The 16,608-nt window shown below is 40.8% G+C and overlaps 1 protein-coding gene across 2 annotated transcripts in view; it reads right to left on the bottom strand.

Annotated features, from left to right (window-relative positions):
* Positions 1-16,608, bottom strand: part of GOLGB1 (golgin B1) — a 107,537-nt gene that overhangs the window by 38,069 nt on the left and 52,860 nt on the right. For both annotated transcript variants that reach the window (XM_078782988.1, XM_078782989.1), the window contains one exon: positions 4,908-15,461. In XM_078782988.1, the coding sequence (XP_078639114.1) occupies positions 4,908-15,461 (10,554 nt within the window). The remainder of the gene's footprint in view (positions 1-4,907; positions 15,462-16,608) is intronic.

Consider the following 16,608-nt stretch of genomic DNA (forward strand, 5'->3'; position numbering starts at 1 on the left):
GTCCTTCAATGTATGCTTTATGGAATTAACTACCGGAACGCCCTTTGACCTTTATACAACAGACTGGAGCAAGGAGGGCTCAGAATAAAGCAATAATTCATAACAATTTACAATACAATACAACACAATCAAAAAAATACAATCCTCATATCCGCAACAATATATATTGTTTAGTGTCTCATCTTCTTTAACAACAATATATTTATATTTCCCAGCTGTATGTTTCATATACCCCTCAAATTGCTTTTTACTACATAATGTAGAACAATTATCTCTCCAAAAATTATTTACATCCATTGAATTTAGCTTGAATAAAATAAAAGTATTAGCATTGTTTCTTATTGAGCGACGAGGGAGTTGAAAGTATGATTGACTGGGATAAATACAATTACAAGAAGAATGCCGCCCCCTTGTATAGTAGCTGTCCATAACCGTTTGGTTTCTCTCATTAACACAACCAAAGATAACGAGGTTCTTTTTTTATTTATCTAAATCTTGGGGTGAAGGAATATCATCCATATTATCACTGAGAATACAAGTTATGGGTTTTGATTTATTTTTACATTTTTGTGTATCACAAAATAGTTGTATTATATCTTCAATGTTGTAATCATTTAGTTTATGTTGAAGTTTAAACAAACGGATTATATCTTCTTTTTGAAGGCCCACATTAAAACCTTGTGATAGTAGTTGATACTCTGGTTGAAAATGTGATTTTGTGAAAATTATTAAATTTTCATAATCTAAAAAGTTGGGAGTAAGGAGCATCTTTAAAAGCAAACAGGTTTTCCCACATCCACTTGAACCAACTATTAGGCATCTTCATGAATTTGGAAGGTTTTTATGGTTGTTAAATTTTATCTTATTTTCCCAAACAGGTACAAAAATCATTAATTTTATATATTTAAAAAAAAATTCTAACAAAACATTGCTTAAAATCAAAATCTGAGCCAAAATCCAAAAGAATTGATTTTAGTATAAAGAATCATTTCTATTATGTAAATAGAAATGAATACAACATATTGCGATGTTTGTAAATGTGATTATAAATATTACAAAAAGCCAACAAACACACATTCAAGCTTTTTCAGCTGGAATGCAGGTTAATGGATACCAAGGAAGAAGAGCGGGAGGAATGGGAGAAAAGGGTGATGGAGGAATGGGCGAAAAGTAGTAATTTTCTGAATAAGTTAATTAAACAGATAACAATCACTGAGATGGAGAATTTTTTTTTAATTTCAGCAAAAATCAATTTGGAAATTAAATAAAAAAATGAGTGGCCAGCAATGAGTCCAGATCCAAATCCCATTGAACACCTGTGGGGAGATCTGAAAACAGCAGTTGGGAGAAGGCACCCTTCAAATCTGGGAGAACTGGAGCAGTTTGCACAAGAAGAGTGGGCCAAACTGCCAGTAGAGAGGTGGAGGAAGCTCATTCATGGCTAGAGGAAGCGCTTGACTGCAGTTATTTTGTCCAAAGGCCGTGCTACCAAATATCAAGTCTCGGGTGTCAATAATTTTGACGATGCCATTTCTGTTTATTTTCTGATTTAAAAGGATATATGAAGTTCTGAATCAAAAACAAAGGTTCTGTAATATTAACAGTGAAATAAAGAATTGTGGAGACCAAATAGTTCTGTCAATTTCAACTTATTTTTAGAGAAAGAAGAAGAAAGAAGAACCACCTTTAGAGTCCATTTTTCTCTGCTGAGCAGTGGTTGGCCTTTTTCAGGCACCATGGTCCCTTTTTTGAAGCAATGTTTTACAGCCGTTTGCCCTTCCTGCCACCAACCCTGTTAGTCGCCTCTTGCAACACACAGGGAATTACCAGTGAACTGGTACTCAATTTGCCGACCTCAGAAGGATGATAGGCTGAGTTAACCCCTCCTGGCATTAATTCAGCGATCGACCGGGATTCGAACCCAGGATCCGAGAATCCCAAGCCACACCCTAACCGCTAAGCCAACACCAGGCATATTTTTAGAGAAAATTGAGAGTTATTTGAAAAAAGTGCAAGGGTGCCAATATTTTTGGCGACGACTGTATGTAATGATCCATTTCAGAATGCCTTTTCGCTTTCATGAGTGGGGGGAACAGAGGAGGGAGGACAGGGTGTTTGGGATAGGAAGGGGGGGGAGATGGGACAGTGTCGGGAGAGCGGAGGTGGTGGTTGAGACTTTGGAGAGGGGTAGGGGTTGAGAAGTTATGGTGGGGAGGAGGATTGATGGCTTGGAGTGGGAAAGGGATTAAAGCATTCAGGTTGGGAGGGGGAGAAGTGCCTATGGCAGTGATTAAAGCTATGAGTCTTCTTGGGTATGTTTGGATCAGCTTTGCACATCTGGATTTGGGAAGTTTCTCCTATTCGCTCAAGATTTGCTCAACAGGATTCAACATGAACGTGAACGTCCTTGAGTGGCCCAGCCAAAGCCCAGACTTGAATCCCATTGAGAATCTGTGGAAAGACTCAGAGATTGCTGTTCAGCAACACTCCCATCAAACTTGACTTAACTTGAGCCAATCTGTAAGGAAGAATGTGAAAAACTCCCCAAATCCAGATGTGCAAAGCTGATACAAACATACCCAAGAAGACTCGATGCTTTAATCACTGCCAATTGCACTTTTACTAAGTAATGACTCAGGGGGTTGAATACTAATGTAAATTAGATATTTCTGCGTTTCATTTTTTATTATATTGTTAAGATTTCCAAAAACAAAATTCCACTGACATTATGGGATATTATGTGTATATCAGTGACAAAAAATCTCAATTTAATCCATTTTCAATTCAGGCTGTAACATAAAATGTGAAAAACATCAATGGATGTGAATACTTTCTGAAGGTGCTGTATATAAAGTGTATATAAAATAAATGTATACATGTGTAAAGAATTCAAAGTTGTATGTTCATATTGGAGAGGGTAAAGTGTACATAAAGAAGTAAACTAGAATGGCACTCAGTAGAGACCATACCTCCGCCTGGTGAACAGTTTACGTTTTTGTATCTCAGAGTAGACCAGAAAATCACAATACAGAATCACATTCAATCAAAATCAATCACAGGAATCACCATAGGTCAAGTCTTTCATACCCTGATCTACCCCTCGTTTTTGGCCATATCACTCAATGGTGAAGAATCACTTAAAAATTCTACTTGCTGCATCCGGATCCGAAACTTCACTAAAATTGAATCAAAATCTTCCTTTTCACATACGCTACATCTCTGCCAAGTTTCGTCCCAATCCATCCACAACTTTTTTAAATATCTTTGTTCACAAACGGACAGACAGACAGACAAACAGACAGACAGACAAACAGACAGACAAACAGACAGGGGTGAAAACATAACCTCCATCCACCTTTTGTGGCAGAGGTAACATTTCAATGCTGTGTTGGTAATAGAAATGTTAAAGTCTATATAAATAAATAATGGTTTCCAAAGGCATACACAATCCTGTACTATTCTCTCCTGGAAAAAATGGTCTTAAAAATTGTCAAAACTCCAAATCGACTCCGATCCCAAAATCATTTGACGTGCCTCATGCCCACATATTATTTGCATAACATGTACCAAATATGAAAGTAAAAAAATATCCAGTGATTTGCGTCCAGTGATTTGCGAGTTGAAGCTGCAGATGGATGCATGGACAGACGGGACTCAAAATACAAGTCCTCAACTGAGCCAACACCCTGTTGCGGGCTAGAAACTGACAACAGCAGAAGTGCTAGGTAGGACGTGACGATGCACTTACCTTTTCATTGGGATGTAAAAAAAAAGATTAAAGTAAATCCTTTCTCATGACGCAATCCTTGAGATCTGGATCGATGTCGTGGAATAAATCTGCTTGATTTAGCCATGGCAGCTATTTCTTTCAACGTTATTAAATTTGTGGCACTAATGTTCAGCTGGAGCGAAGTCGATGGTGCGCTATCACAAATCCCCTACACTTCCCACCTAAAGAAAAGTTGAAAGATAGCAAATAGTTCCACCAGGAATGACTCCATATCAAATTTCAAGTAAAAAACGTTTTCCCGTTTTGAACGCTGTGACTCAAGTCCCTACCACTTGGGGCATGAACTAAAGTCGAATCCAAAAACTTTGTTACATATTTCATGTATCCCCCAATGTTGATTGCATATACAAAGTTTCATTAAAAGCATGCCCATAATTGCATAATTTCTTTTTGGATTTGACCTTTTTACCATCCACTTTTTTATTTGACCTTTTGACATTTTTAGTCTCGCCACAAAGGGGATGCAAGACTATTGCAATGCCCTTGTCTGTCTGTGTCCATGTCCATGATTTTTAGCTTTAAAAATGGTTCTCTGCAACCGCTTGTCCGATTGATGCAAAAGTTTAACATAAGAGGGACTCCCCATGGAAAATACTTTATTGTTAACTCTGCCATTAAAGGTCACATGGTATAGCAGTCGTATTGGATTAAAGGATGAATTTGGACATTTTCTCCAAAACCGCTCAATGAAAAAAATTGAAACTTGGCATTTATCATCAACTCCCATGGAATCTTGGGTGGTAATGGGTGGTAATGATGCTATACGGGTAATGATGCTATACGACATAGGGTGGTAATGATATCATCTGATCATCAGAGAAGTGGTATTCCAGCCATAATTGACTGAATTCAAATTGTTATCCAAAAAATATCTGATATAAGACCCGATGTGAGTGAATAATTAAATGTATGACGTTCATAATGAATTTCTACACAATCGTTTAGTAGATAGCATGACAGACAGAGCAGATTACAATATCCTTCCGTTATTATTATGTATTTTTTTCATAAGCGTGGGGATAATAAATAATGCTTTCACACAGATTAAATAACACATGTATAATTAGAAAGAAGAACAAACGTAAAGGAAGAAGTCACAAAAATATGCAGCAAATACCTTTTGGTGACGTTCCTCCACATGCTCCAGGTCTTTCTTCGCATTGTCTCTTTCTTGGATCGACCCATCTACAGCAGTCTTCAGTTCACTCTGGCATCCTTCCAGTTTTGCTTTAAGATCCTCACACTGAGCCTCTACTTCCTTCAAATGTAGAATAAGTTTGCTCAACCTGCTGTCTTTCTCTTTACTGTCTAGTTCCCTTTCCTTCTCTTGTACTACAATATGCTCATCACGTTCTTCTTTTGCAACCTTCAAAAGCTCTACCTCCTCACGAAGTGCATTTGCCTGCACCTGAATCTCCTGCAATGAGCCCCGAAGAACCTGCTCTTTTTTCTCACTTTCCGCCAGCTTTGTCTCGAGCGCATAAATTCTCTCCATCTGTTTGGCCAAGAGCTCCTTTTGTTGTGTATCCTTCAAAGAAAGCACAGCATCAAGATCGTCTCGATAACGAGTCAGTCGAGCTGAAAGATGTGCATTCTCCCCATTTAAATCATCGGCTTGAGCCAGGAGTTTACGGATCTCATCACGTAGCCCATTTGCCTCAGATGCAGCCTCCTGGATAAGTTCATCCTTTTCACGGAGCATTTTTACATGCAAAACTTCGAGGGCTACGTAATCTGAGGCAACACGATCACGGTCTTCTTGCAGGGAAGCCATAGATTTCCTAAATGCTTCGAGCTCGGATAATCGCTCATCTCTTTCACCCACAGCATTCTTCATCATGTCCTTCAGCTCCAGCAGAGATGCCTCCACCTGAACCTTATTCTGCTCTGCTTGCTCCTGTGCTGAAACCAGTGCAGCTATCCTTTCATCACGCTCCCTCAAATCTTCAGCAGATTTATGTTTAGCGTCAGCAATTCCATCTGCCACTTCTTCTGCCTTGGTCAACATAATCTGCGAAATTTCTTCATCTTTGCTAACAATCAGGCTTTCTAACCGCTCGCCCAATGACTGCTGCACCTGGAGTTCAGCTCTATGTTCATCACAGAGTGTTAGAAGGCGTCGAATCTCTGCCGCCGACTTCTGTACCTCGGTTTCCAAATGAGCACGAGCTGCAGATAATGTGTCCCTCTCCTCTTCTAGATGCACGACTGTGGACTTCAGCTGGGCATTGTCAGAATCAAGTTGCCGAACACTGCTCTGAGCCATATGCAATGAGCTCGACATCTCTGATATTTCCTCATCAGCTTTCTGCTGCAAATCAGCCTGCACCTCTCTTTCCTTTTGGAGTTTAGCTCGAGCCTCAGTTAACCGGACTTCAACCTCACTCAGTCTTATTGTGAGGTTCTCAGCACGTGTCTTCATCTCTGCAAACTGTGCTTCTCTCTCCCTCGCCTCATCCTGAAATTGCTGGCATTTAGTCTCCATCACCTGGAGTTCAGCCTCTTTCTTATGGATGGCGTCATGGAAGCGTGTCTCCCAGAGTCGGGTCTCATCAATGACCCGATCACGGTCGTCTTGTAAGGATGCCATACTACGAGCAAATGCCGCAAGGCGTGCAAGACTTTCATCAAGGCGGCCACGAAGTGCCACACTTTCCTGTTCTTTATGTCCAGCTGCTGCTCTGTCCTCAAGAGCTGCCATATCAGCTCGCTCCTTTTCTCGACGGATTCTGTCACATTGGTCTTTTAGCTCCTTGAGCTCATGTTGGTGTTTTTCAGCCTCCTCAGAAGCTTTTTGCAGGAATTCCTGCCGCTGTCGATACACGACCATTTGCAATCGTTCTTCAGATCGAACAAGCTCCTCACTCAGATGTGCTGCTTCTGCAGCAGCTTTCGCTGCTGCACTTCGTGAGTCGTCCAATGCCATCCGTGTCTCAGCAAGTTCATTCTCACACCGTTTTATCACATCCTGAGAACTACGCTGTGCAGATTTGACTTCTGTTAGCTCACGTTGTACTTCACCACGCACTACTTCAAGTGCCCTCACTGTTTTTTCAAGGGTGGCTAAGCGCTGCTGATATTTCATACAATCACGTTGAAGTTGTCCTATCTCAAGTTGCTTTTCGCAAAGAAGCTCACGAAGTTCAGAGTTCATTCCCCCTCTCGTGTTTTCATTGAACCGCGCTGACCGTAACTTTTCATCATATTCTCGGGTCTCTTTCATTTGACCATCTCGAGATTGAGCGTCTTTGGCTCTTTGTATCTCTGCCTCCTCAGCGCCTTTCTGCACTCTCTGCAGTTCTGCCTCCAGCTCATTGTATTGCTGTTTGAAAGAACTCAACTCCTCTTGATAGTTTCCTACAAGGCCATTGAGTTGAGCCATTTGATTCATGAGGTTTTCTTCCAAATTTTCTTTCTGTCGCTCAATGTCCTGCCTTTGTGTGTGCTCTTTCTCAGCAGCATATGCAAGCTCCTCTTTCTCATGCTTTAACAAGTCCTGAGCTGCCTCTGATGTTTCTAGTTTCTTTCTTAATGTTACCATCTCCAACTCAATAGGCTCTTTCTCATTTTTAACCTTGTCAAATGCATCCTGCATCCCTTCCAGCTCTTCCTGTAAAACCCTCTTGTCATCTTCAAGTATTTTAACTCTCTCAGTGAGATCTACCAAAACATTTTCATGCTCAGCAGAACACTTTTGCGAAGATTCATTCCCAAGTCTCTCCGCATTCCTTTGTGTATCTAGTTGCTCAAGCCTTGATGTCAATGTAGCATTTTCATCTTTAAGAATCTGCAGGAATTCTTCCTTTTTCTGCAGTTCTGAATTTTGTTGTTCTAGCTGCAGAACGAATTCGTCATTTTTCATATTGGTCTTTGATGATTCATCATCAACTGTCACTTCATTCACATAAACTTCCGTTTGAATCTCCTGATCATAACAAATGTTCTTTGTTGCCTCTAATAGTTTACCGAACCTCTCTATTTCTTTTTCATAACAGACAGCTTCTTCTCGTTTCACATTCAGCTTTTCATTTAATTCCTCAACATTGGTATGCAGAGTATTGTTTTCCTCTTCCAATTTCAGTTCCTTTTCCAATGAATATTCCTCAGTAACTCTGCCACCTTTAAGCTCATGACACTGTTGATTTAACTTATCTATCTCATCCTCAAGGTCATGGATTTTTTGTTGCTTTGTCTTTGTAAATTTTCTCATCTTTTCTGTTACCTTCTCACTTTCTTTTTGCATCTCCTCAACTCGCTTTTCCAAAAGTTGCTTTTCAGATTCAAAATTTTGCACTTGGATTAAAACTTCTTGCTTCTCTTGTTTTACCTTTTCTATAGTTTTTCTCATCCGCTCCATCTCTCCACCAACATTTTCATATGACTTCAGTAATGTTTCATAGTCCTGCATCAACTCCTCATGCTTCTTCTGACATTCTTGGCCTTGTGTGGCTTGCACATATCTGTCATTTTCCACCTGTTGCAGAAGATTCTGCTTTTCTTGGGCCATTGCCTCAACTGTAAGCTTGAGGCTATCACAAGATGCCTCAAGGTTATTGTTCACGGATAGCAAGTGATCAACCTCAGAAATGAGCTTTTTCTTCTCCTCTTGACCTGCACGCAACTTTTGAGCGAGTTCTTCAACTTCTTTTGTTGCTTCCAAGATTGAGGACTGTAAGATGGAGACTTTACATAATTCTTCCTCATGAGATTTTTTAGCATAAGTAAATTGCTGTGAAAGAGATTTTATTTCTTTTTTTGCTGCAATCAAAGAGTCGTCAAGTACTATCGTCTTATTGAGCAACTCGGACTTTTCCTTTGTTATGGTTGTCACATTGTCCTTCAGCACTTTATTCTCTTTCAAGGCATCTTTCCTGGAAATCAGTGCAGCCTGTAATTTTCGGTTGAGGTCTTTTTCTTTGTTGTCCTCCTTCACGGTATCATCTGTAGAATGTCTCTGCTGCAGTTCCACCATCTCAATTTGCAACTGCTGGATTTCTACCTCGTGCTGCTGTTGCAGATGTCTGGTTTGCTCCTCAAGGTTTCGAAACAAAGCGTCTTTCTCAACTACAGATGCTTCCTTTGAATCCAACATTTCATTTTGTTTATTTACCTGCAAAGCAAGACAATCAATTTCTGAGTCTTTCTGATACACAGCTGCCTGAAGACAGTCTCGCTCGACCATCAAGGACTGAATCTCCTGCCCGTCCTGTGCACAAGGTTGCACACCATTGTACTCTGGAATTTCTTTTAATGCAACAGGCGCTTCATTTTCAGTTTTAGTATCCTCAAGCTGTTGAATCAAAATGCATCGTTCATCTTGAAGACGTTTCACTTGTGTCTCCAACTCTTCATAGGCAATAATTCTTTCTGGTTTTTTTTCTTGCACCACATTCTCAAGTTGCAGTTTCACGCTTTCCAACTCTGCTTCTGCTAGTTTCCATTCTTCCTGCACATTCCTCAAGTCATCGTTGAGAGCTGCTTCAAGAGAAGAAGCTTCCTTGAGCTTCATCTGGAGTTCTTCCTGAGATTGACTGAGTTTTACCAATAGCTCAGCCTTTTCTCGACCAAGCTCATTCAAGTCATTTCCCAAGCATTCCAAACGGACTTTTGTCTCAGAAGCCTGACATACCATTTCATCAAAATTCTTTTGTAATGTATCCAGAGCCAACTGCTTCTCTTCCAACTGCTGTTTAGGGTTTTGGGACTGTGACTGTATGGTCTGCAAATTATCTTCGTTTCTCTTCAGATTTTCTGTTTCAACTTCATGCTCAACCTCTTCAATACCACTCTTATGTTCTGGAGAAGTAATATACATCGAGCCTTCTTTGCTCTGCATGCCTCTTTCAAACTTCCTTAAAATCTCTTTCTTAATCTCCACGTCCTGGCGCAGTTCTTGAGCCTCAGCCTGGTGTTTTGCAATCAGAGTTTCAAAAACTGTGACTTTATCTCCCATTTCATCATCTTTTCTCATCAAGGTTTCCAAGGCTTCATCTTGTTGCTTCTGTAAGAATTCAACCTGTGTCTGATATTCTGCAATGATTTTATTAAAAGTCTCCTCTTTACTTTGAAATTCTTCTATCCTCTTTGCAGTCTCTTCTTCCTTTCCATCCAACGTCTCATGTTGCTCCTGAACTTCCGCCTCAAGTTGTGAAATTGTACTTTCAAACATATTTTCTTTATCTTGCAGTTCTTCCACTACGCTTTTCCACTTTGCCTCCTTTTGTTCCATCAGCTGCTGTAAATTCTGTGCTTGCATCTCGTATTTTGTAGATAAAGTCTCAAGAGCCACCTCTTTTGTTTGCAACTCCTTTTCCAAGCGTATTGAAACCTCCTCCTTCACTTTCAACATTTGCTGAAAATTACAAGCCATCGTTTCATACTCTGCGCACATTTTTTCAAAGGTTTCTTCCTGGCTTTTCATTCTTTCTTCCATCTGTCTGTACATTTGATCTTTTGTGTCATTCTGGTGCTGTAGGTCGAAAGTCTTTGCATGATATTCTGCAGACATCTGTTCAACCAAATCTTGTCTATTTATCACTTCTCCTTGCACCTTTTTGCATTCCTCATCCCTTTTTTCTAATAGCTGCTGCAATTCTTCAACCTGGGACCGATACTCAAAATACGTTTTTTCAACTACTTCTTCCTTGCTCCTCATTTCCTCCTCTAATTTTCTGTACAATTCATCTTTCTGCATTACCTCCTGTTTCAGCTCGGAATTAATTATTTCACTCTCACTTTTTGTCCTCTGAAAATTGTCTTCCTGACACTTCCTTTCATCCTCAATACCTTCAATCACACGGTCTTTTTCCTCTACCGTCTGCAACAACTTTTCAATCTTGGCCTGGTGTTCATCGCATGCATGTTTATCACATGCTGCAGTCACAATTTTATTACTGCCATCTGTGTCATCATTTACCTTTTCCATGTCATTTACTAATTCGGTGCTATCATGCTGCTGTCCTTGAACTGCTTGTGCTCCTCCTTTTACATGCAACTCGCAACGCAACTTCCAGATGACCTCTTGCCGCTCCTCCAGCAGCGACTCCAACTCTAGAATTTTGATGTTAAGTTCATCCAGTTCCTGAACTTGCCGTTTTAACCTCTGCTGCATATCGAGCTGCTCCTTTTGTTGATGTTGCAACTGCTGGTCTTTCTGCTGTGTCTTTTTCAAGGCTTCTTTACGTGACAGCAGGGCTGCCTGCAGCTTTTTATGCAATCGATCTTTCTCATTGGTAGTTAATACCTGCAATGATTTATCAACAGCATCCTCATTTCCTGCACCAATCTGAACACTCACAACAGGTTGGACAGTTGATACCACCTTCTGTTCATTTGGTACTGGGTTAGTTTGGGAATAATCTTCGCAAGTCTTCTTAGACTCCACAGTGGACATTGGTTCAATAACTTGAGTTTCCTTTGCTTCTAATGCAGATTTTAAGTTGAAGATCTCTGATGACAAAGATGTCTGACTCTTGTTTAACTCGTAGATTTTACCTTGAAGTTCCTCAATGAAACCATCTTTAAGAGACAGGCTCTCGCTCAGTACTACGATGTCAGATTCTTTATCGAGCAACTGTTGTTTAAACAAATCAAGATGACCTTGATGTTCAGATAACTGGTGTTGTTTTTCAACCAGGTTCTCCTCCAACTCTCTGATTCTCCCTTCAGCCATTTTGCCACACTCTTCATGCTGCACTGAGGGTTGATGCTCAAGTTCTTCCACCCTTTGCATCAACTCCTTCCTACAAAGTAATGCAGCATGTAGCTTTTTCTTGATCTGCTCTTTCTCCTTCACCATTTCTGCAATTCTTGATTTTGCCTTTAAGTTTTCTTTCTGCAAGTCTTCCATCACAGACAAATCCTTATTTTGATCTTTTTGCTCTTCCTGCTTTTGTGTCAGCGAGCCACTTGCTTCTTCAGCATGGTCTACATTTTCTTGAAGATCACCAGTTCCTGAAAGATCCTCCAGTATAGCTTGTGGTTGTGTTATCACAGCAGCAAGTTGAGCCTGTAAACCAGAAACTTGAACTTCCAGTTCACCTTTCCTGTCTTTTTTCTGAGCAAGGTCATCCTCCAAGCTTCTAGCATGCACTTCAACGACTTGAAACTGATTTTGCATTTCAGCCAATGAATGCTCAAGCCTCTCCACCTCTTTCTGGGAAGCCAGTACTTTACCATCCTTAGCACCAAGCTCATTTCTGAGACTTTCAAGCTGTACTAAAAGCAACTGTTCTGTAGGCAGAGCTTCTGTCACACGCCGTGCTTCGTCCTCTTGCTGCTCTAAAGCCTGCTGTAACAAAGCTTCACGTGCGCTCAATGCTTCAACTTTAGTCATTGCCCCACGCAACTCCTCAGATTGCCTCTGACAGCGATCATGCAAGCCTTGAAGCGTCACTTCCTTTGTCCGAGATTCATCCATAGACGCAGCAAGACTTTCCTGGAGTTTTTCAGCTTCAGCTTGCATGCCTCGCAACACCTCCTCCTTCACTCGCATTCCCTCTGAAAATTCTTCTTCACGTAACGCAGCTTCACATAATTGCTTCTGCAGGGCTCCCAAGTCCAAAAGAGCAGTGTCACGTTCTTGGGTAGCACTCAAAGAGCTCTCTTGACTTTTCTTCAAATCATTCTGAAATTCAGAAACCACAACAGCCCTTTCCTCAGACTGCAGGCAAACAAACGCTTCAGCCTGCTCAGACAATTGCCTCTGCATTATCCTAACCTCCTCTTCAGCATGGTCTGTACAACTACGCATGGCCTCAACCTTTCCTTCCAGCATCTTCACCTGATCATTCAAGCGAACAACAACCATTTCAGACTCTGTATCACGTGATTCTAATGCACAGATTGTTGCACGTAGAACTTCCATTTCTGAACCATGCCGAGATTCTGCATCACAGATTTGAACTTCAAGGTCATTCTTTGCCTTCAAGCTCTTGGAGAGTTGACTTTCAACAGCCTCCAAATGCAGTTTATATTGAGACTCTGAATCTTGAAGAGCCTGCGCTGCATGGGACAGCTGCTCTTTCAATGCTTCAATTTGCATCTCCTGCTCCTCTTGTCGGTTCTTAACAACTGCTGCTTGTTTTTCAATCTCCATACGACATTTGCGGAGTTCACCGTCATGGTCACCTACCTCGGATGCCATCCTCTCTGACAAGGTGGCTATTTGTTTATCTTTCTCTTCATTGGAGCACGTTGAATTTGAAAGCAGCTGGTCCTTTTCCAAAATATTCGCCTCCTTTTCAGACAAATTAAGACGTAATGCTTCCAACTCTTCTTCCAGAAAAACAACTTTTTCTTTACATTTGTTAGCTTCAAGAAGGAAAGACTCTCCTTCTTTCGTCTTACTTGAAGTAATTTCGTTGAGGTTGGAAATTTCCTGGTCTTTACGTTTTATATCTTCATGGATACAGCAAAGTTCACTCTCTTTCTCCAACAGATTTTCTTTTAGCTTCGCTACTTCCATCTCTTTTTCTAGGCCACTTTGCTGCAAAAAAGCTACCTCTTGTGTCGTCTTCACCTGGTTGTCTTTTAGCAAGTTAGTTTCTTTCAGGTGCTCTTCCAGATTTGAATGCAACAAGCAATTCTCCTCTTTCAGTTTGGTTAAATTTTCTTCTCTTGTATGACACTCAATTTCTTTCTCTGCTAGCTTATTTTGCAATACTTCACTGGAACATGCTTGCTCTTTTACTTCCTGCTTCAAAAGATCAATGCTTGCTAAGTGCTCTGTTACTTGACTTTTCAGCAATGAAACTTCACTTTCCCTCTCTCTTGTATCTTCTACAAGATTCATTATCTCTTCTTTTTTCTGCTCAAGATTCGTTTTCAAAACAACAACTTCGGATCGCACCGTATCCAAATCTCCCTGAAGAAAGGTATTATCCTTTCGATGCACTTCCACTTCCTGGTTCAATAAAGAAAGATGTGTATCTTTATGATGCAGCTGCTCCTGATACAAAGCAACCTCTTGTTTTGTTGTTTCAACAGCTTCTTGAAAAACAATAAGCTCTCTCTCCGTTTCATTTGATTGCTCTGTCAAAGATTTGTTGCAGTTTTCCTTCTCACCAACAAGTTCTTTTAAGGCTTCTATCTCCTTATTACTCTTACAAAGGCGGTCATGCAGATTAAACGACTCTTTCTCTTTGTTCACCAACTCAACCTTCAGCGGTTCCTCCTCACTCAGTGTCTGCTGAAGCAAAGAAACCTGTTGATCTTTTGCTGCAACCTCGTTAACAAGTTTGTCAAGATCCTGACTTTTCACAGAACAGTCATTTTGCAGCGATACGATAGTCTTGTCTTTTTCTTCCAGCAATACCTGCAGGGATGCAAGTTCTTTTTCTTTTAAAGTGCAACTTTCCTTCAGTTTTTTGTTTACTTTGTCATTCTTCCCTTTGTCTTTCAGTGACTTTATAGATTTTTCTGCATTTGTGAGTTTACTCAGTGCAGTTTTGACTTCTTCCTCTTTCTCCAACACGTTTTGTTTCAAAAGCCGAATCCGTTCCTCCGACTCAGTTAATGTGATCCGTAAAGACCGGTTATCTTCTTCTCTTTGGACACTTGCTTTCTGAACCCTGTCGAGTTGATCAGCCTTTTCAGAAATTATCTCCTGCAGGCGTTTCTCACTGGATATTTTTTGACTCAACTGTGCATTCAACAGTTCATTGTCCTGGTCCCTTTCCTGTAATGATACCTTCAGAAAAACTATATCTTCTCTACCTGCTGAAATGTGTACCGTTTGTTCTTCAATCTCCTGTTGCTTCAAGCAAAGACTATTTTGTAAATCCTTTACTTCCTGTACTTTCTGTTGATTAATACCTGTTAAAGTTCTAACTTCATCTTCTTTCTGTTGTAAGCTCTCTTTCAAAAGTCGATTTTCTCTATCCTTTTCTTCCTTGCTGCTTCTTAAGGCACAGATTTCCTTCCTCGTATTAGCAGAAAATTGTTCGATTCCTTCGTTCTTGGTGATCAAAATCGCTTGGTGTCGGGTGATCTCTTCTTCAGCTCGAGAAAGTCTCTCTTTCAGCTGGTTAACCTCACAATCTCTAGCTGAAAGGCACTGGAGCTCTCTCTCAGAAAATGTTACCCTCAATGATTCAAGGTTATTTTCCAATGACCGTCTCAGCAAAGAAAACTCGACATTTTTCTCCTCAAGCTCATTTTTCACACTCTCCAATTCCTTAGCTTGCTTTGCTTTATCTTCTTCAATGGAAACAAGCAATTGACCCTTCTTTTCAAAACTGGCTTTTAACAATTCAAACTCCTCAAATGAAATACACTGCTTTGTAAGTTTAGAAACTTTTCCCTCCTCTTGCTGTGCCTGAATTTGTCCAAGATAAAGTAGTTCAGACTGAGCCTCTTGCACAAATTTCAGCTTTGCTTTCTCGTTTCTGGGCAAATTTCCACTGTCCTTATCAGTCTCTTTCTCAGTCCTGCCTCCTTCTTCCAGCAGACCTTGATCTAATTGTAGCTTTGATAGATCTTCAAGGAAACCTCCAATCTCCTTTGTCTTCACAATACTATCAGATCGCTCAGTTTGTAGTTGCACCTGATGCTGCGTCGCGGCGATCTCGTCGCATTCTCTCGCTTGGTTTTCCTCTGTTCGCTGGTCAAACTGGCAGTCTTCCACTGCTGGTCCTGGCCCTTGATCACCACCTTCAGTGGGACAACCTTTCTGTTAAACAACACACAATGCTGATTATTAATCACTGTGGGAAGCACTGTTGTTTACCTTCACAAAATAATAATTACAGTTGGACCCCGACATTCGCGGGGGTTACGTTTCTGGAAAATGCAGTGAATGTCGAATCCGTGAATGTGGGGGCATTGTTTGAAGGGGGGGTGGGGGGGGGAGGAGGGATTTTTTTTTTTAACTACATGGTCTTGGCTCATGGAAGAGCTATGACACAAGATAAATCAGGACACAACAAAGGGAACAGCAGAAGAAAGGGGAAACGCCAACAGCAGGGTCGAGGGAAAAAACAGACGGAGACGGATAAAACAAGGGATGCAGGTAATGATGAGTGGTAAGGGAGAACACAAAGGGTGGGTGAGATGGATACAAGAGCAAAAATTTTGGGAAGGGTTAGGGTAGTTTAATAGGTGTAGAAAAGATCATAATTTTGGATGGGGGATAGTGAGATAGTGGTGAACAGCTGTCTTGAAGACCTGGAGGGAAGAATGAGATTTGAAGAGGGTGTGGAAGGTGTTTCCACAGTTGGGAAAAAGAGGAATAAATAAGTGGAGGTGAGCAGTGGTTCTGGATTTAGGCAGTTTCAGGAAGGCAATTTAAGCAGGAAGGACTTTCTGGCGGACGGCTTGTGTCCTGCAGATACCTGAGTGGGGATAAAGCACGGAGAGGGCAGGGGTGCAAATCTTGACAAGGCACCACCAGGTTTTATAGGAGGATAAGGTTGAATGCTCATTCATGAGAGGGACAAATGTTTTCTGGCTCTTGAGAGAGTGGACACACAATTGTTACGGGCTTTGTGGAATGATATGAGGTTGTCTTCAGTTGATTTGCCTTCCAGGAGGAGAGTGGAATTTATTTTAAAGCAACTGCCTCACCACAGGATTCAGAGTACCAAGAGCAAGAGGATGGGCAAGATAAATGAAGAGATGGGATGAATCTGTGCACAAGAGAGAGCAGGTTTCTGTGGAAGAATTTCCAGGCTGAATTTATATCAGTGGCAGTGGATATAAGAATCCAGTCCTGATGTGTAAATATATAATAACAATAATAGTAAATAAATAAATAAATAATTTAAACCACAAATACCGCAAATAAGTGTAAATGTAGAAGCAGGTCACATGTAATGAAC

The sequence above is a fragment of the Myxine glutinosa genome, chromosome 8 (assembly GCF_964187855.1).
Source record: "Myxine glutinosa chromosome 8, kmMyxGlut1.1, whole genome shotgun sequence".
NCBI classification, from domain to species: Eukaryota; Metazoa; Chordata; class Myxini; order Myxiniformes; family Myxinidae; genus Myxine; species Myxine glutinosa.